The sequence below is a fragment of the Aotus nancymaae genome, unplaced genomic scaffold (assembly GCF_030222135.1).
Source record: "Aotus nancymaae isolate 86718 unplaced genomic scaffold, 86718_ANA_hifiasm-v0.15.2.pri h1tg000011l, whole genome shotgun sequence".
Classification (NCBI taxonomy): domain Eukaryota; kingdom Metazoa; phylum Chordata; class Mammalia; order Primates; family Aotidae; genus Aotus; species Aotus nancymaae.
The window spans coordinates 42663649-42685690 of NW_026988422.1; the positions used below are offsets into that span (position 1 = coordinate 42663649).

At 47.2% G+C, this 22042-nt stretch overlaps 1 protein-coding gene across 6 annotated transcripts in view; it reads left to right on the forward strand.

The window, feature by feature from the left end:
• Nucleotides 1–22042, forward strand: part of MAPKBP1 (mitogen-activated protein kinase binding protein 1) — a 52865-nt gene that overhangs the window by 13599 nt on the left and 17224 nt on the right. For all 6 annotated transcript variants that reach the window (XM_012462439.3, XM_012462444.3, XM_064374884.1 and 3 more), the window contains 3 exons: nt 12032–12123; nt 21606–21668; nt 21901–21958. In XM_012462439.3, coding sequence (XP_012317862.2) covers nt 12032–12123; nt 21606–21668; nt 21901–21958 — 213 coding nt within the window. The remainder of the gene's footprint in view (nt 1–12031; nt 12124–21605; nt 21669–21900; nt 21959–22042) is intronic.

Genomic DNA, 22042 nt, shown 5'->3' on the forward strand with positions numbered 1-22042 from the left:
TGGGATCTCAGCTCACTGCAACCTTTGCCTCCCAGGTTCAAGTGATTCTTTTGCTTCAGCCTCCTGAGTAGCTGGGATTACAGGTGTAATCCTGAACTCAAGTGATCCTCTTGCCTCAGCCTCACAAAATAGATTTTTTTTTTTTCCTGTTGAGATTACAGGCCTGAGCCACCATGCCTGGCCAGTTTCAAAAATATTTCCTTGGTTATCTTTGATAAATAAAATATTTTTGATACTTTTTGAAGTACGTGTGCTTTCTGAAAAGATTGCATACAACATTTATACAGAGAAGCATAAAGAAGAAAAAAAAATTATGCATAATTCCAACACCTAGAGATAACACTATTCTGATTATCAAGTGCGTTTAAAGCTCTTTTTGATCAACATGGTCACTTTTATTTAATTAATTAATTTATTTATTTTAGGGTTATGGTTCATCACTTTTATTTTTTAACCATCTCTAATCTTCTTGCACATATTCTGTTTTTTTTTCTGAGACAGAGTCTCGCTCTGTTGCCCAGGCTGGAGTGCAGTGGTGTGATCTCGGCTCACTGTAACCTCTGCCTTCTGGGTTCAAGCACTTCTTCTGCCTCAGCCTCCCAAGTAGCTGGGACTACAGGCGCACAACACCATGCCTGGCTAATTTTTGTATTTTTAGTAGAGAGGGGTTTTACCATGTTGCCCAGGCTGGTCTTGAACTCCTTACCTTTTGATACACCTGCCTCGGACTCCCAAAGTGCTGGATTTACAGGCGTGAGCCACCACACCCAGCTTCGAACATATTCTTTAATTATAACTTAAGTCGGGTTTGTGAAGAGCCATGCCATGCATGTCTTTACTAAAGTCAGGGATTAGAGTATTCTGTTTGTAATCATGTATGACACATAGATTATGTTATTTAGGTCTTCCTCTGTCTTTCTGGAAAGGCATCAAAATCTCCCGCTTCAGCTTTTAGGGCTGGCATTGATATATAGTTGGAGAATTCTCTAGGAGATAAGAGAATTTAGATTAACTGAAGCATATTCGTAGAGATTTTTAAGTTTTTTAAAAATGTTTTTGAGTATTTAAAAAATCGATTCAACAAATATATATTAAACACTCTGCCCTGTGCTATAAGCGTATGATTGTATGACATACAACCTCTGCCCTCCAGCAGTTTATAGACTGGTAGGAGAGATAAGACAAATCCATAAAGAACAGAAGTTCTTTACAAGGTTCTAAGCAGTGCATGCCATATGAATGATGCAAATTAAGTGCTGCTGTAAGAGTACCCAGGAGGGGGAGGAATCATTTCTGGCCAGGCGGTCACAGAAAGAATCGGAGGGGATGTGACATTTGAGCTGGTCCTGGAAGGAAAGGGATGATTTCAGTATAGGGTAGTGGAAGGGAAGGTTAAAAGAGTATGACCTAAAGCCCCGAGGCTCCTTTCTAGAAAAATGAATAGTCAAGATTGACAAATGCACATGATTCATATAGATGAGTGGTAGGAAATAGAATTATGAGACAGGTAGGGGTCATTGATTCTAGGCTGAAACATTTATATTTTATTTAGTTGACAGGAAGGAGTGACTGAAAAAGCTTTTGGGCAGGGGAGGAACATGGATCAAAGCTATTCTGTGGAAAAATTATGCTGATAGGTTGGAGGAGGGGAGGAACGTGGATCAAAGCTATTCTGTGGAAAAATTATGCTGATAGGTTGGAGGAGGGGAGGAAAGAGCCTCTAATAAGGAAATTGATTAGAAAGCCATTGCTATATCCAGGAATGTGTTGAAGGCCTAAACTGGGATGTTGGCATTTTGTAGAGAATAGATTGAGGAAACCTATCTTCTTCCCAGGAGAGTTTCATGGCATAAGCTGTGTGCTTGTAGGGGCACTGAGGGCCCTCCATATTCTCCTTTTTGTTCCAGGAGACACATTTCACTTTGCACACTTCGTCCAGATAAGGAACAGTTAATATTCTCCCTGGTTACAAAATAGAAAAGGAAGAGTTTAAGAAAGCTCAGGTGTGTAGAGTTGGTATGTATAAGGAGGAATTAGATCCTTTTGATGATCAGATTTTTGGCTCATAAAGCTTTGTTTGTGGTTCTGGTCTTGCTGTAGTACTGTAGAGAGGACTAACTTTAGAGGAAAAAAAATTTACAACCTCCACCCCCACCCCAATTCTGCGTGCTTATAGTGAGATAACTTCTTTTCTTGACTTTCTGATAACTGTGGAAGAGAAAGAGAGGGCAGAAGGGCTCTACCAGGCACTGTAAAAGCTGTTAAATCTGCTCTCTGGACTTGGGCACGTGCTGATGACTGTACTATTAATATAACTGGGCCCTTTAGCTAGAGTCTCTTCATTCCCTCCCCCTCTAGTCTGACGCCTTGCTTACCTCTTCCTCCATCTGCATACGAATCAGCTTCTCCTGCTTCTGACACTGCAGTGCCAGTTGCCTTGGAAACAGGCGTCCTCTGTCTATATTTGGCTCTAGCATTTGGCTCTAGCATAGGCTGGACATGGGCAAGCTCTGACCACATGGGATACTCTGGCATTAGGAAGACCCTCCTTCTTTCTTTGCAACCATCTCAGTGAGGAGAAGTCAGAACCCATTTTTTAGACCCATTTTAGCTGCTAATTTGTTGTTGTTGTTGTTAATGTTAAAGATAGCATGAAAGGTCTCTATTGTCCTTCTATCTTGTTGCCCTCTGCCTTCTATCTTGGTTCTCAGACCCGGCCTTGATGCTTGCACAAAGGCATAGTGACTTCCCTGTGTGCTGTTTCAGAAACTGTAGCATTCTGATGGTTCTAGAGAATTTGAACTCTCTCCTCAAAACACCATGGTTTCTGGAACCAGACAGCCCCAGGTCTAAATCCTGGTTCTTCCACTCACTGCTTACCTCTTTCATCTGTAAAATGGAGATAACCCTAGTCCTTCATGATTCAGAGTATTGAATGAGTGAAGTGCTTAGAACAGTTATTGGCACAAAGTATACATTCAGTAAATGGCAGCTGTAGATCCTGTCTCTGCACCAGACCCTTTTGTACCCACCGTGTGTTCTTGGAAAAATACCTGGAACATTGAGACTAACCCAAGAGAGGCTAAAATATGGAAATGAAAGGGCAAATGCTTTAATTTAGTAGTTCCCAATCTGATAATCATTAGAACCACCTGGAGAGCTTTACTAGCAGACTCTTAAACCCTACTTCTTATCTTTTCATTGAGAATCTGGCAGTCAAGGGAAGAGGATGGGGCACGGATAGAGTTGGGACTGTCACATGAAAAAAGCTTAATTTCTTTGGGTACTTTGTTGACTTGCCACATTTGGGAACTTTTGTTCCAGTCTCCTTGTCTGCAGGGCTAGAGGCTTTGTCAGCTCACCCTTTCCAAGCAGTGGCACTGCACCTTCCTTAGAAACTAAGGTTGTTTTAATCTTAGTCTGGAGAATTGACTCAGCTCCAACTAGTTTTGAACTGTTAAGCAGGATACGCTTTTTGTTTGTTTGTTTGTGGCATTGGAATTATTTGTTTCTGGGAGTCTTTGTCATATAGATGGAACTCTAAATTAGCCAAACTGGGTAGAGACCAGGAGCAGAGATGAGACCCAAGGTCTTCGGGTGGCCATTGGGCCCCAGCCTACCTTTGGCCAGATGGCACTTTGAACTTTGAAGGGGCAGGAATGCATTAGCCTGGTCATGATACCTGTCCTTCCTCCCCGCTCCCAGGTCCAGTCACTGGGTCTCTGCCCCACTGCCTAAGTCTCTGCACAAAGCCTGCTGGCTTTGGCTTCTTCTGTGACTTTGGCCTAAGTGGCACTTCTCAGAATCTGATAGAGGATCTGCTTTGTGAGATTAGAGTGTAGTGTGTGGGCAAGAGACAAATATAGTTCTTCTTAACCTGTAGGAAGGGAGGGGAAGGCGAAGAGTGCTCTGCCTTGGACATGCTTGATGATAGAAATAGCAAGTCCGTGGTTTGGCTGGAATGACTTACAACTCAGGTATTTATAACTTGAATTGAGTGGGATTGAGAAGTGGGGGAGGGGAAAAGGGGGAAGAAAGAAGCTGGTGGCAACAAAACATAGCAACCAAAACAGATCGTTTTCCTCACAGTTGTGGGGTTTCCTTACCAGTTTGAGGTCAGCCAAATCCTAAGTGACCCTGGCCTTTTGTGACTCTGGCCTCTTAGTTCTCTATCTGGAGGGAGCAGCCACTCCCATGCCATGGCAGACTCCTTGTAGGGGTCCCTTGCACTGAGAAAAGGAAAGCACTTCCTGACAACTTCTGCTGTGGGTCCAAGCAGGAAGCCCTTCCTAACAGTGCCACTGTCTGGGCTGCATGGACTCTCTTCTATTGGCTAGTGCCTGTTCTCTAGATCATGGACTGATCAGATCCAGGAACTTGAGAGAGAGCAGAAAAGCTTAGAAGGCCCTGCTCAGTGTCTAGGATTGGGTGTTTAGGGCTCTGAGACTACTTGGGACCCTGTACTGTGCCACCTCTCTTGCGGTTGGCTGTGGACTCTGGAGAGTTCTGTCCTTGTCTCCTTCTTCTCTTTCATTGCTCACTATCGACCACCCTTCCCTCTGGGAGCTCTCCGCTTCACCGGCTTCCTGGTTCTCTTCTCTTTCTCACTGCCTGTACCTTATCTTCTCCATGCTCTAAAAATAGGTGATCCCTGAGGTCAGGAGTTCGAGACCAGCCTGACCAACATGGAGAAACCCTGTCTCTACTAAAAACACAAAATTAGTTGGGCGTGGTGGCACATGCCTGTAATCCCAGCTACTCGGGAGGCTGTGGCAAGAGAATCGCTTGAACCTGGGAGGCAGAGGTTGTGGTTAGCTGAGATCATGCCATTGTACTCCAGCCTGGGCAACAAGAGCAAAACTCTGTCTCAAAAAAAAAAAAAAAAAAAAATAGACTGCAATCTGCAGGCTGGAAACTACTGTTCTATCTAGTATGAATGAGTAGTTCCGACTCTTGCCTCTACACCACCTGTTTTTTCCATCTACTTTAATGAGAGCCAGAAGAGCACTTAAACACTTGGCTTTATTCGTTCTTTCTACCCTGGGAATAGGCCAGTATGAAGTTACTCCTTTATCTTATTAAAGTGAGGGATAATTTTGCTGGCCCTCTTTCTTTGGGAGGATACAGTAGTGCTCTGCCTACTGCCTACTGCGAGTGGTGGGTATTCAAGCCCCCCCTTGAATTATACTTGCAGTAATTCTGCCTCCAGTAGCCCTGCTTCAGGGGAAAGATGACACCTCTGTCAGGTTGGTATACACTTTCTTCCATCTCAACATCTGCACCTGCTAGAGCAAAAGCTGGGTCACAGCTTGAGTATTCGAGGCTGCATTTCGGGTGTGGAGGAGCTCACTGCAGAGAACCAAGTGGGTCCTCTCTTCTTCCTTCTGAGTTTCCACTTGTGCATGAAGCAGTGTTCCTAGAGCTGTTGATGGACGGGTCCCAAGTCACTGCCCAGACACAGTTGCCTGGACTGGCGTGTCTCTTGGGCTGTATTTCATTGGCATTCGGGCCTTGAGGGTTTGGAGCTGAGATTCCTGTCAGAACTTTGGGCCGCGTCCCAGACTTTGCGGACTGCTACTTTCTCACAGGGCCTTTTTCCTACCTCACTTTCTTCAAGTGATCTTTGAGCCCAGAACCCTCTCACACGTCAGCTTGCTTCCTCATGTGGAAGATGCTGCAGTATTTAGAGTGTGGTCTGAGAAGCCTGGAGTCCCCAAAACCCCTTTGGGGGTCCATGATGTTTTGTTTCCAACTCCATATCCAAACGAGGCTAGGTTTTCTTCACATCCTTCCACTAGAGAACGTCAGAACAGATTGAATACAGATGCAGATATGAGAACCCGGCTCTCTCTATGAAGCCAGATATGAAAAAGATTTGCAAAAATGTAAAACAGTGCCATTCTTCTAATTATCTTTGTTTTGGAAAATAGAATTATCTTTAATAAGGATGTTAATATATGATGGGTTTATTGTTATTTTTAACTGAATTAGTAAGTATTGTTAATGTTTCCCATCGTGATTTCAAATACAGTAAATATTGATAGATATGACCTGCCTAAACAGAAGCCCTCTGTCATCCTTGATGAGTTCTAAGACTGTAAAAAGGTCCCAAGGCCAAAAAGTCTGAAAAATTTCTGGGCTAGGTCCTGCTTGGTTGTTACCAAGCAGGTGGTTGTAACCACCTGAGAATCCTCCTGGCTTAAGCAACAGTTTATTTCTTGCCCATGCTACGTATTCAGATGGGCCAAGGGGCCCAACTCATCACCTGCTGCCATGCTGAACAGTCAGAAAGAGGGGTACGCACAGTGGTTTTGTGACATGTCAGAGTTATACGCATGTGCAGCTGCGTAAGCACAGAAGTGAGAAACTTAAAGCACAGATTTTTGGCTGGGCACGGTGGCTAATGCCTGTTAATCCCAGCACTTTGGGAGGCCAAGGCGGGTGGATTGCTTGAGATCAGGAGTTCGAGACCAGCCTGGCCAACATGTGAAACCTCATCTCCCCACTAAAAATAGAAAAATTAGCCAAGTGCAGTGGTGGGCACCTGTAATCCCAGTTACTTGGGAGGCTGAGGCAGGAGAATCGCTTGAAACCGGGAGGCAGAGGTTGCAGTGAGCTGAGATTGCCCCACTGCACTCCAGCCTGGGTGACAGAGTGAGACTTGTCTCAAAACCCCACCCCCCACCCCACCCCTACATTTTTGAATTCTTCATACCCTTTCCCTTCACATTGCCAGGTCAATGAGTGTCAGTGAAGTGGCTTGAGGCTAGAGAGAGAAGTGGGGACGTGAGTTATAGAAGGATGTTGGTCATAAGGTCCTGAACCTCATACCACATCTTTGACTATACCTTTTCTCTCTTTTTAATATTTACTGCACAGTATTTAAGACATAAAATAAAGACATGGAATAATAAGCAAGTATGTGTGCCTACCATCAGCTTAAGAAGCGAAAGGTTACCTGTACCATTTAGTGCCCTTTCTGTTTGTCCTCAGCTGCTCATAGCCGCTATCACAACCAGTTTTAGATACTTTGTGGGGAACAACTTTATTGGCCAGAAATACCCCAGTTTTCCTGTGCTTTCACTTCCTGAAACCTCTGCAAGGCAGTCATTTGTTCCTTAAATATGTATCAAGTGCCCATTGTGTGCCAGAGACTGTTTAAAGTGCTGGGGCTACATCCATAGGAGGATAGCAGCCTAGGAACTATCCTCGAGGAGCTCACATTCTGATGGGACAGACAGGCAGTAAGAGCAGGGACAGAGATATCATCAATATTGAGTTGCTACCTGCCTCTGTGACCTATGAAGAAAAATAATGCTGGGGTAAGTTTGGTGTAGAATTACAGCAGTAAAGCTAGTCTGGAAGGCCCTCTCTGAGGAAGAGAGCTTTGAGCAAAGACTTCAGGAAATTAGCTCTGTGCGCAGTTGAGAGAAGAGCCTTTTAGTCCAAGAAATAACATATGCAAAGGACAAGAGGCTAGAATCTGCCTAAGGTGCTTAAAGTTGGTAAGCTGGCTGTGGTGGAGTGAGTGAGTGAAGGGGAGGGTACAGGAAATGAGGTCAGAGAGGTAGCCAGAGGCCCAAGGCTTTAGGGCCTTGTAAACCTGGGTAGAGTGTTTGGATTTGAACTTAAGGGAGATGAGAAGCCATTTGGAGGGTTTAGGGCACAATGATGACATGGTCTCATTTATATTTTAAAAGAATCCCTGTGACCTACCATGTGGAGAAAAGACTATAGGGGGTAAGGCCTGAAGCAGGGAGAGCATGTGGATGTTATAGCCCAAGTGAGAGATAAGAGTGACTTGAATGAACTAAGTGGCATGCTGGCAAATATTTACAGGCTCTGTGAGAGGGGAAAAAACTGTGATTTGTAAGATTTGTGAGCCTCTGCTGATTTCCATGGTGTAAGCTGTCGTGCGGTGGTGATTTCAGGGCCACTCTTGTGCTAGCTCTGAATGTGGGAAAAGTTTTGCAGAGTCAGTATTCATGAGTTGGTGCAAGCCAGCTCCGGCACACCACCGATTGAACTTGAATGCATTGAACCTGGGGTGTGTTTGCAGGGGATGTTGTCTCCATTTTCTTTTTCTTTCTTTCTTTCTTTTTTTTTTACTGTCTTTGGTAAATGGATGTTAAGTTTGTCTCCATTTTCTAAGGCGGGGGAAGCTCTACCACCTTCTTGGAAAGGAGGCTAGGAAGAAAGTTATCAGAGGGAGAGAGTCAGTTTATGAAGACCGTCGTGTTGAAGCCTTGCAAAATAAGCCTAGATGTTAGAGGCCTTGCAGGAACTCTGGACTCTTAGATCCTTTGAAAGTTGAGCTCAGCCCAAAACCTCCCTGCAAACAGGAAGCTGGTTTGAGTTAAGAACATAAAATAAAAACCAGCTGATGCCCCTGACTGTTTTCCCCTGCTCCTCCCTTCCACACAGCCAAAGGAAACTGCTTTTTTTCCCCGCTTGGATAGCTGCTTAGAAAGCCAGAAAAAGCCAAAAAACATAAATCCTTTGAAAATAAGCCAAGTTTTGAGCCCAGGCAAACTCCTGCCTGTGGGGTTTTCCTAGTGCGGAAGTGCGTTCTACCGCTCTGAGTCCTAGGAGGAAAATGACTAAGGAACACAAAGGTGCCAGTGATCGGAACCTGTCACCCAGGCCTGGCAGAGAGAGATGTTCTATAGCAGGGTGTCCCAAACTAGAGCTTCCAGCCCATTTGTAGGTCATGAACTCAGTAAAGTGGGGCATGACCAGAATTAGTTTTTAAAGAAATGGAATAGAAAATAGAGTATATGACATGCAATAGGATATTGTTTTGTGAAACCTTCAGTTGTATGCACATGCACACATGTCTCTATATACCAGGTCATGATACAAAATGTGTTTCTTACTGTAGGTCATGGCCAAACACTTTGATAAACACTGGTCTCTAGAGTGTTAGTAGCCCATGTCTCCTTCTTGCTTTAGATTGCTTTAGAGAATTAAATCTCTTTGGAATTGGATCATCTGCCCACAAAACACCTACCCAAATTCCTGTTAGAAAGAAGATCAGCTGAGAACCAACTGACTCGGTGTAATTCTTGGGGACCAACACTGAAGCATGAGGGAGGGAGGGGATCAATGCAAATTTGAATCCAAAGGATTTACCTTAAATCAGATTAGCAGGAGAAAATAGGAGTTGAGCAGCCCTTTAGCTCACAACACTTGATTTTCTGGCCTCTTCTAGCTGTATGGGTCATGCCAGCCTGGGGCCCTTCTCTTTCCTGTCTGCAGAAGCAGTGGGTGTGGCAGGAATGTCCCTGAATATCCCTTCCTCTGGGAGAGTTGAAGGTGCAATGCCAGGATGACGTGGTGGCTTAAACTGAGTATCCCCGAGACTTCCCCAGGATGATTTTGTTGCTCTCCAGTCAGTAATAGGTGACTGGGTGCCAGTGGGTCATTAAGCTGAGAAAAAGTAGAGCAGGCATAAGTTAGAGTAACCTATCAAGAATGTATAGAGAAGGCCAAAGTTATTTTATTCCACACTAGATTTAGTGCCTCAGATTGGCGCAAGGGTAATTGGCAAGTTTGGTGCTTGCCAGGTGGCTGTGGGTTGCTGCCCTGCGTTGAAACCACATCTACCCATGAGCAGACACACATTAGAACTCCTTGTCTGCATCACAAAGATACACAGATACCCTTGGGGACCTTTCTGGGGAATAGGTTTTAAATGTAACATCTCAGGAGACTCATTTTGGTCTTTGGCCACCATAGGGCATTTCCTTCCAACCTAATTCAAGCTAAAATGATCCTCAGAGATAAGAATTTAAAGAGGTCCTCTAGGAGTACTTTTTATTTTTTTGAGACGAAGAATCACTCTCAAACAGGCTGGAGTGCAGCTGCGTGATCTTGGCTCATTGCAACCTCCGTGTCCCAGGTTCAAGTGATTTTTGTGCCTCAGCCTCCTGAGTAGCTGGGATTACAGGCGCCCACCACCGCACCTGGCTAATTTTTGTATTTTTAGTAGAGACAGATTTCACTATGTTGGCCAGGCTGGTCTCAAACTTCTGACCTCAAATGATCTGCCCAGCTCGGCCTCCCAAAGTGCTGGGATTACAGGCATGAGCCATTGCGCCCGGCCCCTCTAGGAGTACTTTTAATTCTGAGGTTGGAATAGTAAAAGAGGAGGAGAAACTCCAAAACTGTCCTAACTGATTCTGAACCTCCCTTCTCTAGATGCTGACTTGGACTAGGAGTAGATCCCCTGCCACAAGCATCCACCCCTAAGTGTTTCTGGTTTACATTGCCCTCCTAGGGCCTCCGAGACTCTCCTCAGGGTTGGTGTTTTCATAGCAGAGTGCTGGTTACCCTGTTCACATGTCCGTTCTGCATTCTGAAGCCCCACTCTCTGAGCTAGGGGAGACCAGGGGCATTCCTGAGCAGGGCCAGTGCAAGGACTGCACAGGCCTGGAGCAGGTAAAGAACTGGAGCAGCAAGTGAAAGACCTGGAGCAGACGATGACGTGGAGTGACAGCAAGAGGTTAGAGCAAAGTCTCAATCTCACCTGGCATCGTCTAGCATAAAGACCAGTGAATTAATTTGAGGCAGTTCGATTGGGTCCTGGGGCCTGCAGACAGTGTGGGGTAACAATACTAGTGATGACAGTGATGTGTGTCTCCCGTGGCCATGTCGTCTCAGAATCTCTGAGCATTTTATACATGTTTCCCTTTTATCTCTGTGGGAGTTGCGGCTTAATAATAATAATTAGAGTACCCTGAGCATCGGTGCTTTGTAGAACACAGCACTAAGCCATGTTTCTGCCTCCTTGGATTGTAGTCTGTATCAACTGGCAAACATTTGGGAGGCAGAGCCCTCTGATGGAGGGGAAGAACATGATAGAATGCAAAGGTTGAGAATATCATGAGTCACCTAATTGATGCCTAACATTCTTTTGGCTCTTTGTAAGTCAGAATGGCCTTTCCTTCATGCCTGCCAAAGCATGAATATCAGTGGCCTCCCCTGAGTCTCACAGACCGTCTAGTCTGGGGACCCCAGGCGCTAGCTTATACATGGTGCCTTCCTGGTTTGGGGGAATCCTTGTTCCTCTGTGGCCATGAGTTGTGCTTTAACAAGTTGGTTTTCTTTCCTGTGGTACCAGCATACTGAGCCCTGGTAAAAATAGGTGATGCACATAGGAACACTTTTACACTGTTGGTGGGAGTGTAAATTAGTTCAACCATTGTGGAAAACAGTGTGGCGATTCCTCAAGGACCTAGAAATAGAAATTCCATTTGACCCAGCAATCCCATTACTGGGCATATATCCAAAGGATTATAAATCGTTCTACTATAAGGACACATGCACACGAATGTTCATTGCAGCACAGTTTACAATAGCAAAGACCTGGAACCAACCCAAATGCCCATCGATGATAGACTGGACAGGAAAAATGTGGCACATATACACCATGGAATATTATGCAGCCATTAAAAACGAGGAGTTCGCGTCCTTTGTAGGGACATGGATGAACCTGGAAAACATCATTCTCAGCAAACTGACACAAGAACACAAAATCAAACACCACATGTTCTCACTCATAGGCGGGTGTTGAACAAGGAGAACACATGGACACAGGGAGGGGAGCACTATACATGGGGGTCTGTTGTGGGGGAGTGGGGGGGACAGCGGGGGGGTGGGGAATTGGGGAGGGATAGCATGGGGAGAAATGCCAGATATGGGTGAAGGGGAGGAAGGCAGCAAATCACACTGCCACGTATGCACCTAAGCAACAACCTTGCATGTTTTTCACATGTACCCCAAAACCTAAAATGCAATAAAAAAAAAAAAAAAAAAAAAAAAAATAGGTGATGCACATTGGGTTTTTCCCATGTGATCAACAAGCCCGGTGGCGAGAACAGAAGAAGCTACAGAAGTCATAGCTCTGTTCTCCTGAAGACATGGGCATCTGGAAAGTAGCCAGTGCCTCAGGATGGTCCCAGGTACTTTTAGCACCTTCTTCCGCAATACTCTCTGTCTATAACATGTCCCTTCTGTCTTGCTCTAACAGGTGACCTTGGAGAAGGTGCTGGGAATTACAGTGTCTGGAGGCAGAGGACTTGCCTGTGACCCCCGATCAGGTTTAGTTGCCTACCCAGCAGGGTAAGTTCCTTGGAAGAGATCTTGTTGTGTGGGAATTTATAGCCATGCTAGACCAGCTGGAGTGGGCAGAGCTTTTCTCATATCGTCTGGAAGATACATCCAGGTTAATGTATTGGTGCCATTTTTGTAAAGAGACGCAGGTCCAGGTAAAAGTTCTTTGTCAGGTGCTGTCATTATTGCCATCCTGTCCTGCTTTTTGGTTATCTAACCCACCTCCCACACACAGATTTACACTTTATATTACACACAGTTCCCAGCACCACCTTCAATAACTACCTTCCAGTCATTTAAAAAACAGCTTTATTGAGATGTAATTCATATACCGTATAACTCACTCATTTAAAATATCCAATTCAGTAGTTTTTAGTGTATTCACAGAGTCGTGCAACCATCACCACAATCAAATTTAGAATATTTTCATGACTCTGTTCCTTTTTTTTTCTTTTGAGACAGAGTCTGGCTCTGTCATCCAGGCTAGAATGCAATGGCTCAATCTCGGCTCACTGCACCTCCACCCCGCCATGCTCAAGCAATCCTCCCACCTCAGCTTCCCAAGTAGCTGGGACTATGGGTGCACTCCCCCATGCCTGGCTAATTTTTTGTAGAGATGGGGTTTCACCACGTTACCCAGGCTGGTCTCAAACTCCTGAACTCAAGCCATCCACCTGCCTCAGCCACCCGAAGTGCTGGGATTACAGGCGTGAGCCACCGTACCTGGCCCTGTTCCTATCAGGCACTCTTCATTCCCATGCCAACCTCACCAGACCTTCATCCCTAGGCAGCCGCTAATCTGTCTCCATTAATTTGCCTGTTCCGGATATTTCACATAAATTGAATCAGATAACACTGTATTTGGCCTTTAGTGACAGGCTTCTTTCTGTTGCACAGCCTGGAGTACAGTGGTGCAATCATGACTGACTGCTGCCTCAGCCTCCTGCCTTAGCCTCCTGAGTAGCTGGGGTGATGTGTGTGTACCACTGTGCCCAGCTAATTTTTCCATTTTTTGTAGAGACAGGGTCTAACTGTATTGCCTAGGCTAGTCTCAAACTCCTGGGCTCAAGCAATCCCCCCACTTCAGACTCCCAAAGTGCTGGGATGACAAGCGTGAGCCACCACGCCTGCCAACATAATGTTTTCAAGGTTAATCTATGTCGTATCACTACCTTCTTATTCCTTTCTGTGGCTGCATTGCATGGATGTACCACATTTTATCTGTTCTTCAGTTGATGGACATTTAGCTTGTTTCTACTTCTTAGCTATTATGAATAATGCTGCTATGAATATTCGTCTGTTCTAGTCACTTTGAGAGAGATCAGTGCCGTAGAAGAGAAGTAGAGGACTGGGCTACTATTCTTTCTCTTGCTGCCTTTTCACTCCTCTGCTCCTATAAGTGAGAAACCTCCAACCATAGTTTCTTCAGGCTTCTGCAGAAAGCTTAGAACCCCTCCTGCTTCTGGCTCCCTCTGTTCCATGGTGATAGGCGCAGGAATGTGAAAATGAGAAGGGCCGCGGCTGTACTTTCTTACTCTGCTATTAGCTTGGTAATGCCTACTTCGTTCCCCAATGTAATTTTCATAACAGCTTTTATAGTTTTTATACTAGATACATGATTTGCTTGGTTTTATCACCCCCATCAAAAAAGCTCCCTTTATTGGGCTGGGTGCACCTGTAAACCCAGCACCTTGGAAGGCCGAGGTGGGCAAATCACTTGAGGTCAGGAGTTCAAGACCAGCCTGGCCAACATGGTGAAGCCCTGTCTCTACCAAAAACACACAAAGAATTAGCTGGGTGTGGTGGCAGGTACTAGTAGTCCCAGCTGCTCCAGAGGCTAAGGCATGAGAATCACTTGAACCCAGGACATGGAGGTTGCAGTAAGCCGAGATTGCGCCACTGCACTCCAGCCTGGGCAACAAAAGGAGACACTGTCTCAAAAGAAACAAGCCACGACCAACAAAAAAGCTGCCTTTATCAAGTACAGTCATGTGTTACTTAATGATGGGGATGTGTGCTGAAGAAATGTGTTGTTTGCCAGTTTTGTTGCTGTGTGCATGTTAGAGTACACTTACACAAACCTGGATAGTAGAGCCTGCTACACACCTAGGCTACTTGGTGAAGCCGGTTGTGCCTAGGCTACAAACCTGCACAGCAGGTTACTGTTCTGAATCTTGTACATAATCCTAATACGATGGTATTTGTATATTTAAACATAGAAAAAGTACAGTAAAAATACCATATAAAATATTCTTTAAAAAGGCACTCTTGTATAAGGCACTTACATGAATGGAGCTTCCAGGACTGGAAGTTGTTTTGGGTGAGTCAGTGAGTGAGTGGTGAGTGAGTATGAGGGGCCAGAACATTGCTGTACACTTTACAAACACTGTACACTTGGCTACATTACATTTATTTTAAGAACATATTTTTCTTCAATAATAGATTAACCTAACTCACTGTAACTTTCTTGTGTTATAAACTGTAATTTTTTTGACTTTTTGACTCTTGCAGTAACACTTAGTGTAAAACAGAAACACAGTACAGCTCTACAAAAATATTTTCTTTTTTTTTTTTTTTTTTCCTGTGACGGAGTCTCCCTCTGTCACCCAGGCTGGAGTGCAGTGGCACAATCTTTGCTCACTGCAAGCTCTGTCTCCTGGGTTCAAATGTTTCTCCTGCCTCAGCCTCCTGAGTAGCTGGGATTACAGGCATCCACCACCACGCCCAGCTAATTTTTGTATTTTTAGTAGAGACAGGTTATTGCCATGTTGGCCAGGCTGGTCTTGAGCTTCTGACCTCAAGTGATCCGTCCGCCTTGGTCTCCCAAAGTGCTGAGATTACAGGTGTGAGCTACCATGCCTGGCCCGGAAGTATTTTATTTATATCTTATTCTATAAGCTTAAATTTTTTTTTTTTTTTTACTTTTTGAACTTTTTTTTTAAAAAAAACAAAGGCACAAACACACATGTTAGCCTAGCACATAGAACTACATAGGGTCAGGATCATCAAGATGTCACTCAGTAATGGGAATATTTTAGCTTCATTGTAATCTTATGGGACCACTGTCATACATGCCCTTCACTGTTGACCAGAATGTTATTATGTGATGCATGGCTGCACTTATTCTATGCCCAGGCACTTTTTAAGCACTTTATATAAATTATTTAATACTCTGAGCAACACTTTGAGGTTGGTACTCTTATCACTTCCATATTTTAGAGGAGGAAATTGAGATTCAAAGAGGTTAAGCAGACCTGACGCGTTGGTTCATGCCTGTAATCCCAGCGCTTTGGGAAGCCAAGGCAGAGAGGATTGCTTGAGACCAAGAGTTTGAAACCAGCCTGGGCAACATAGTGAGAACCCTGTCTCTACATAAAAGTAAAAATGAAAAAATTAGCTGGGTGTGGTGGCATGTGCCTGTAGTCCTAGCAACTTGGGAGGCTGAGGTGGGAGGATTGCTTGAGCCCAGGAGGTCAAGGCTGCAGTGAACTATGATCATGCCACTGCACTGCAGCTCGGGTGACACAGTGAGACCCTGTCTCTTAAAAAACAAAAAAGGTTAAGCATTTTGCTTGAGGTAACATAGCTAGTGTGTGTATTTGGGTTCTAACCTAAGTATGACTATAGAGCTGTGGTGGTGAAAATGGCACAGGGTCGGGAAAGACCACACTTACTGCTTATTTTTAACAGTTGCTTTTCCTCTAAGCTGCCTACCTGCCCTTTGAATGAGAAGAGCCCAATTTATGGGCAGCTGAGTCTGTGTCAGGGAGACTTCTACCCCTGGGTTTAGGGTCAGTGTCTTTCCCGAGTGCCCTTGGTGTTTAATGGCTGCAGTAGGGGTGCTGTGGGAGCCTCTGTTTTCTCCCAGAGCAGCAAGCTGATGGAAAGACCTCTCTACTGGATAAGCGTGTGCAGCCTGCCTCAGGGGAATTCCACTTGTTCTTGCCTCTGCCTGGGAAAGCCAGGTTCTCTCTTGTTGCAGGTGGGGCTGGGGCTGGATGTAGCATAGGCAGAAAAGGCCTTGGGGTGCTACTTGGTGCATGCTGAGCCCTGTGTCCCTGCCCTGGGGAGTGTGGAGTCCTGCCCGCTTTCTTCCTCACACACCCCTGGGCTCTAGGCCTGGCCTTCAAGGGCGTGTGCTTATGCATGTTCATGGGCAGGTCTCAGCCCAGTGCCTGTGCCTGGGAGTCATTATCCTTCCAGGTCGTGTAGAGACTTCCCTGATGGAACCTCTAGTAGGTTTTCTGAGTGTGTGTGCTTGGCTTAGGCCAGCCCTGGGCAATGCCCTTAATCTGTTCCCTGAACTTTTGGTTTCTTAGAACTTCAAGTCCTCTGTGTGAATGGCTTCTTGCTGTGTGTTTGAGTTTTGCTGTGTCCTAGAGCTCCCTGATGTGCTGCTGTGATGTTGGAGGCCACCAGAGTCTGTGTGAGCACAAGCAGGTTCTTCCCTCCCTCCTCGTCTCCCCCCTTTTCCTATCTGATCATCCTAACGCTGCCCCCAGCCCCCGCGCTCTGGTTCCTCCTGTGTCTGTTGCTCTAGGAGCCAGCTCAGGTATCCTAGAAACAAGGAGAGAAACAAAACTCAGAAAATGCTCTGAGGCCCAGAGGCGAATATCAAACCAAAACAAAGTTTTCTGAAAGGAAATGAAACAGCACAGGGAAGGAGGGCAGGCAGCGTGTCAGGCAGAGGTTGGTAGGACTCCAGGCCGAGCGTGGAGCCTGTCCTAGTGCCTCCTGCATCTGTTCCCTGGAGTTCACCCTTGGCTGTTGTTTCCCACGGGAAGCCCCCTGCCAGAGGAGGCCAGACAGTCCCTTTGAGAGACTTGGTTGAGTTGGGCCTTTTCCCCACTGGCTTGGTGGAAGGTTGATGGGCTTTTGAACCCAGCACAGCCCCTGGTGCCCATGCGGAGTCAGCCAGTCCTGAGAATGGGTTTCTCCTGGCTCCCATGCCAGAGTGGCCTGGTGAGTGCTCTGCGCACGGCCGCTCCTCCGCTGAGGTGGGAAGTGTCCTAGCAAGGTGACGGGGTGTAGCCAGCAGCTAAGAAGAGATCTCTTGGTTGCTTTAAGTGGAGAGGAGAAGAGGGAAACCCTGCTCTCCTGAGAATGCCCTCCATTTACCCAGCCCATGTTAGAATTTATGTTGAGATCCTCAGCTTCGAAGCATTGCACTGGGTGTGTTGGAATCCTCCTCCTGAACTGTATTCAGTGACACCTGAGCTGAATGAAGGGGCACAGAGCTACCTTCTTATTCTCTGTAGGGCACTCGCCAGGGATAGTAGAGAGACCGGGGACCTGAGAGAAGAAAAGCCTGGGACTTGGTACCCAGGATCACTCAGTGTGTGAGCAGACAGGCCCGTGACCTCATGTTCTGCTCTTTCCACTGCTACGCTGCCCTCGAGCATCAAGCAGTCCTAAATGCCTGAGGTACGGGAGAACCATGGAGCGCTCCCCAGGGCCCTGCTTCACACGCTGCTACCCAGGAGGTTCCTTGGCAGCCAGGGCTTTGAGATCTTGTAGCTAGTGACTTGAAGATAGATTCACTCATTTACAAATATTTACTGAATGCCTATCTTCTAGGCCCTGGGAATTTAACAGTAAGTAAAACAGAAATACCATCCTCACAGAACTGGCAGTCTGGTGTCTGAAGATAGATCCCCTCCCCCCAATGTAAGTTATATGGAATATTACCAGTTGATGTGTACTTTGGAAGCAGTATAAGCAGTTGCAGTGATGCAGGAAGGGTTGTAATGATAGATAGGGCTAGAGGGCGACTTTTGAGCGAGGCTGGAAGCCCCTTTGATGTGCCTCTGTGAGTCACTCTCAGACTTTACCTGATCTGAAAGAAAAACATTCAAAGGCCCAGGGTCTCTGGCTGGATCTCCTGTGTCCTGCTCCCTGTCTGTGCTGCCTCATGCGTGGCTCATCCCATCGGGGGATGGAGAGTGGTAGGAGGTGGATCCTGTGGGAATCCTGGGCTCTCTGTGGTAGCAGCAGGCCCAGACCTGTGTCGGGAAGGTGGATGTTGAAGGCTTGGCCCTTCCTGGGCAGTGGGCCCAGCACCTGGTGCGGGTGCTCCACCACATGACTCCCCCATGTTGAGGCCTGGATGGACCTGTGGCCTTACACCCTCCCCGTGAGAGTGAGCAGCTGCTCTGCACCCTCAGGTGCTGAGTTGCAGGACTCAGCTGGTTGGGCCAACCTAGCCCTTGGCATGTGGTGAAATCCCAGCCAGCACTGCAGGAAGGGCTCACCCAGCTGGGCAGGGTCAGGGGATGTGGAGGGAAAGACTGATACAAACCAGGTCCCGCCCTCCTCTCCCTGGCTGACCTAGGAGCTTGCTCAGAGTTCACCAAGAAGGCTGAGAAGGCCCCTTGCTGCTTTTGAGAACAGGTTGGACCTCAACAAGCCAGGCACACAGGGAACCTTGGCCATGCCGCTCTCACTTCAGCATCTACATTACCATCCCTGCATGTGGAACTTTGACCGTGGAATCAGGACCTTATTCCATCCAGCAGCCTTGCTGCCTGGTGGGAGAGGTTGCCCCCACCTTCTCTGCGAGGTGGGCAGAGTCCTTGATTGTCTGCTTCTGGCAGTCAGCGGGGGTTCTTCTCAGGTTTCTTGGGTCCAGGGATTCTCGGGGTGGGGCCCGGGACCTCCATGGCACTGTAAGGTTTTCCTGGGCCTTTCAGGCTCTCTCTTGCTGTCTTTCTGTTTCTCATGTTGGATGGCTTCCAAATAAAAATTCTCACTTAAGCGACGACCTCTATGTGGTTCCTTTTCTTGCTTAGCTCTTCTGTGCCACACCTGAGAGTTTCTTAGTCTGTACTGGGGCCAGGCGGGGTATTAGAGGATGGAGAGTTCGCCTCATTCCCTTTAGCCAGCCATCCTTCTGTCTATATAGTGTTCCTGCACACACGCACGCTTCATCCACCCTCCTCCTTCCACCGTGGAGCTGAACATAGGAGGAGGAGACAGGATGTCATGTCCCAGGAAGACTGAGTTTGGATGCAGTGACATGAAAAGCGTTTTAAGCAGTCCGATGCACTGCCCTTTAAAGGCCAAAATGCTGCTTTGGGATGAGAATTAAGGCAAAACTCATGAGATTGCACATAGAGCCCAGTTTTTCTGGATTTGGAATATCGTTGGCTGGATTATGTGTCAAGTCAATTCAATTAGATAAACTCTCAGCTGAAGCCCTCTACCGTGGTTCCTGTGTAACAAATCCAAAAGCCAGGGAACTTGTACCCATTCAGACTAGAAGCCTTTGCTGGAGAGACGTGCCTGCAGAGGGCCTCAGGTCAGCACAGATTGGAAGAAGGTTCAGAAAACATTGGTTAACCCCTGAGAACTTTCTGAGCTCTGAATTCACGATGGTGGCGGGCCTGGGGTTATTACTTTTTATACACTACATGAAGTATTAAAATCTAAATAAATCTGGCTGGGCGCAGTGACTGACATCTGTAATCCCAACACTTTGGGAGGCCAAGGCGGGTGGATTACCTGAGGTCAGGAGTTCAAGAAAAGCCTGACCAATATGGTGAAACCCCGTCTCTACTAAAAATACAAAAAAAGTAGCCAGACTTGGTGATGGATGCCTGTAATCCCAGCTACTCGGGTGGCTGAGACAGGAGAATTGCTTGAACCTGGGAGATGGAGGTTGCAGTCAGCTGAGATTGAGCCACTGCACTCCAGCCTGGGTGACAAAGCGAGACCCTGTCTCCAAAAAAAAAAAAGGAAGGGCTGAGTAGGGTAGCATGGGCCTGTAATCCCAGCTACTTGGGAGGATGAGGCAGGAGGATTGCTTGAGCCCAGGAGTTCAAGACCAGCCTGGGCAACATAGTGAGACTTTGTCTCAAAAAAACAAACAAACAAACCAAAAAAAGAGAAAGGAAACAGGAACAAGGAAAGAGTAGGAAATGGAGAAAGAAGAAGAAATAAAATAGTGAGGAGGAGTTGGCAGATTTGAGGAGAAGATGATGTGGCGCAGGCATTCCACAGCTGTTGGTCAGCCTGGCAGTTCTGGGCATATCTGGTCACATTGGAGGTCCCAGTGTCCCTAAATTTGCATATTGAAATGGTTTATTGAGCCCAAGATGCTTAGCATTCACTAGCAGCTTGCACCCACCTCCGTTCAAGGTTCCAGCCAGTAGTGGTGTTCAGATACAGGGGCTGCAGTGAAGTCCCATTCGGGAAAGTCAGGTCTGGGGGAAGTAGCTATCTGCCCTTTCCCTCCTTCCTGCCTTTCCTAGTCGAGGCTTGCTCCTGTCTGCTAGTTCAGTGCTAATGAAGAGGTGAGGCAGAAGGGGTAACGGGCCAGGGCCTGCTGACGGCCAAGAAGCCTGAGGAGAAGCTGCCTGGCTGTTGGCCTTTGGCTTCTTGCCCCTGATTCCTACTACCCAGCTTCCCTCTCCAGAGGTGCCTCTGGAAAGGCAGGACCTGATTCCATCCAGCAGCCTTGCTGCCTGATGGGAGAGGTTGCCCCGCCTTCTCTGCGATGCAGGCAGAGTCCTTGAATATCTGCTTCTGGCAGTCAGGGGAGCTCGTCTCAGGTTTCTTGGGGCCAGGGATTTTCAAGGTGGGGCCTGTGACCTCCGTGGCACTGTAAGGCTATCCTGGGCCTTCTCAGGCTCTCTCTCCCCCTACCCTATCTGACTGAGCCTCTCTGCTGTGTGGCCCCATGCCTGGCCTCCCATTTCCTTCCTCACTCAACACATGGAGGGTGTGGGGGGCCAGCTCTTGCCAAGTACACACATGGGTGCAAACGAGGCCTTACATCTTAAGGCACACATGCTTGATATACGTACGTGTGGCCCCAAGCCTGCGTACAGGCTGTACACCTGAGGCCTGCTTTGCCCAAATCACATTTCTTCTTCCCTCCTACACCCCTTCCTGAGCTATGCACAAGGGCTGTGGGATGGCCTGTGTCCCTGCTACCCTTTGTGGGTATGACCAGAGAGACAGCTGGTATTTAGGGACTGTAGTGGGGACAGGCTTCCAGGGAGCCCTTTCACCCTTGTGGGGCTACAGAGATAGGCTCTTTTGGATGGGGAAAAGGAGCAAAAACAGGTTGCCAGAAGAAAGCAGTGGAGGCTGGGTGCGATGGCTTGTGCTGTAATCCCAGCACTTTGGGAGGCAGATCACTTGAGCTCAAGAGTTCAAGACTAGCCTGGGCAAAAGACTAGCCTCTCTCTACAAAAAATACAAAAATTACTGGCATGGTGACACACGCCTGTGGTTCCAGCTACTAGGGAGGCTAAGGTGTGAGGATTGCTTGAAAAGTCGAGGCTGTGTTGAGCCATGTTTGCACCACTGCACTCCGGCCTGGGTGTCAGAGTGAGACCCTGTCTCAAAGAAAAAAAAAAGCAGCAGAGCCCTTCTGAGCTCTCTCTGCCCAGCTCCCTCTGCTGGGTGACCAGAAGTCCCGGGTGGCCTGGAGGGTTCCTGGGGAGCTGTGGTTTGGTGCTGAGCCTGGTGTCTGCTCCTCTCCTCAGGTGTGTGGTTGTGTTGTTCAATCCCCGGAAACACAAACAGCACCACATCCTCAACAGTTCCAGGTAAATGGGCCTGAGTCCTCAGGATACCTCTTCTTTCTGGGGGCTGTGAGAAGGGCACTGTCTAGAGTCTCTATGGCTCTGGGGGCTGGGACCTGGTTGGGCCCTAGGGCCAGGTGGAGAAGTGCCACATGTGCCATTGGTGTCTGCTGGTCTCACCTCTGGAGAGGCTGGGATAGAGCTAGGCTTAGGCCAGGCTGCCAGTGCCCCTCTGAGCTTGCCCCATCTCTTGCAGGAAAACCATCACTGCCCTTGCCTTCTCCCCTGATGGCAAGTACTTGGTCACTGGAGAGGTGAGTGAGGAAGAGGGCTGGCAGTACTGTAAAGAGGGCGGGTGGGCTCGCCTCAGCAGAGGAGAGCTGCAGTCCTAGGCCTGC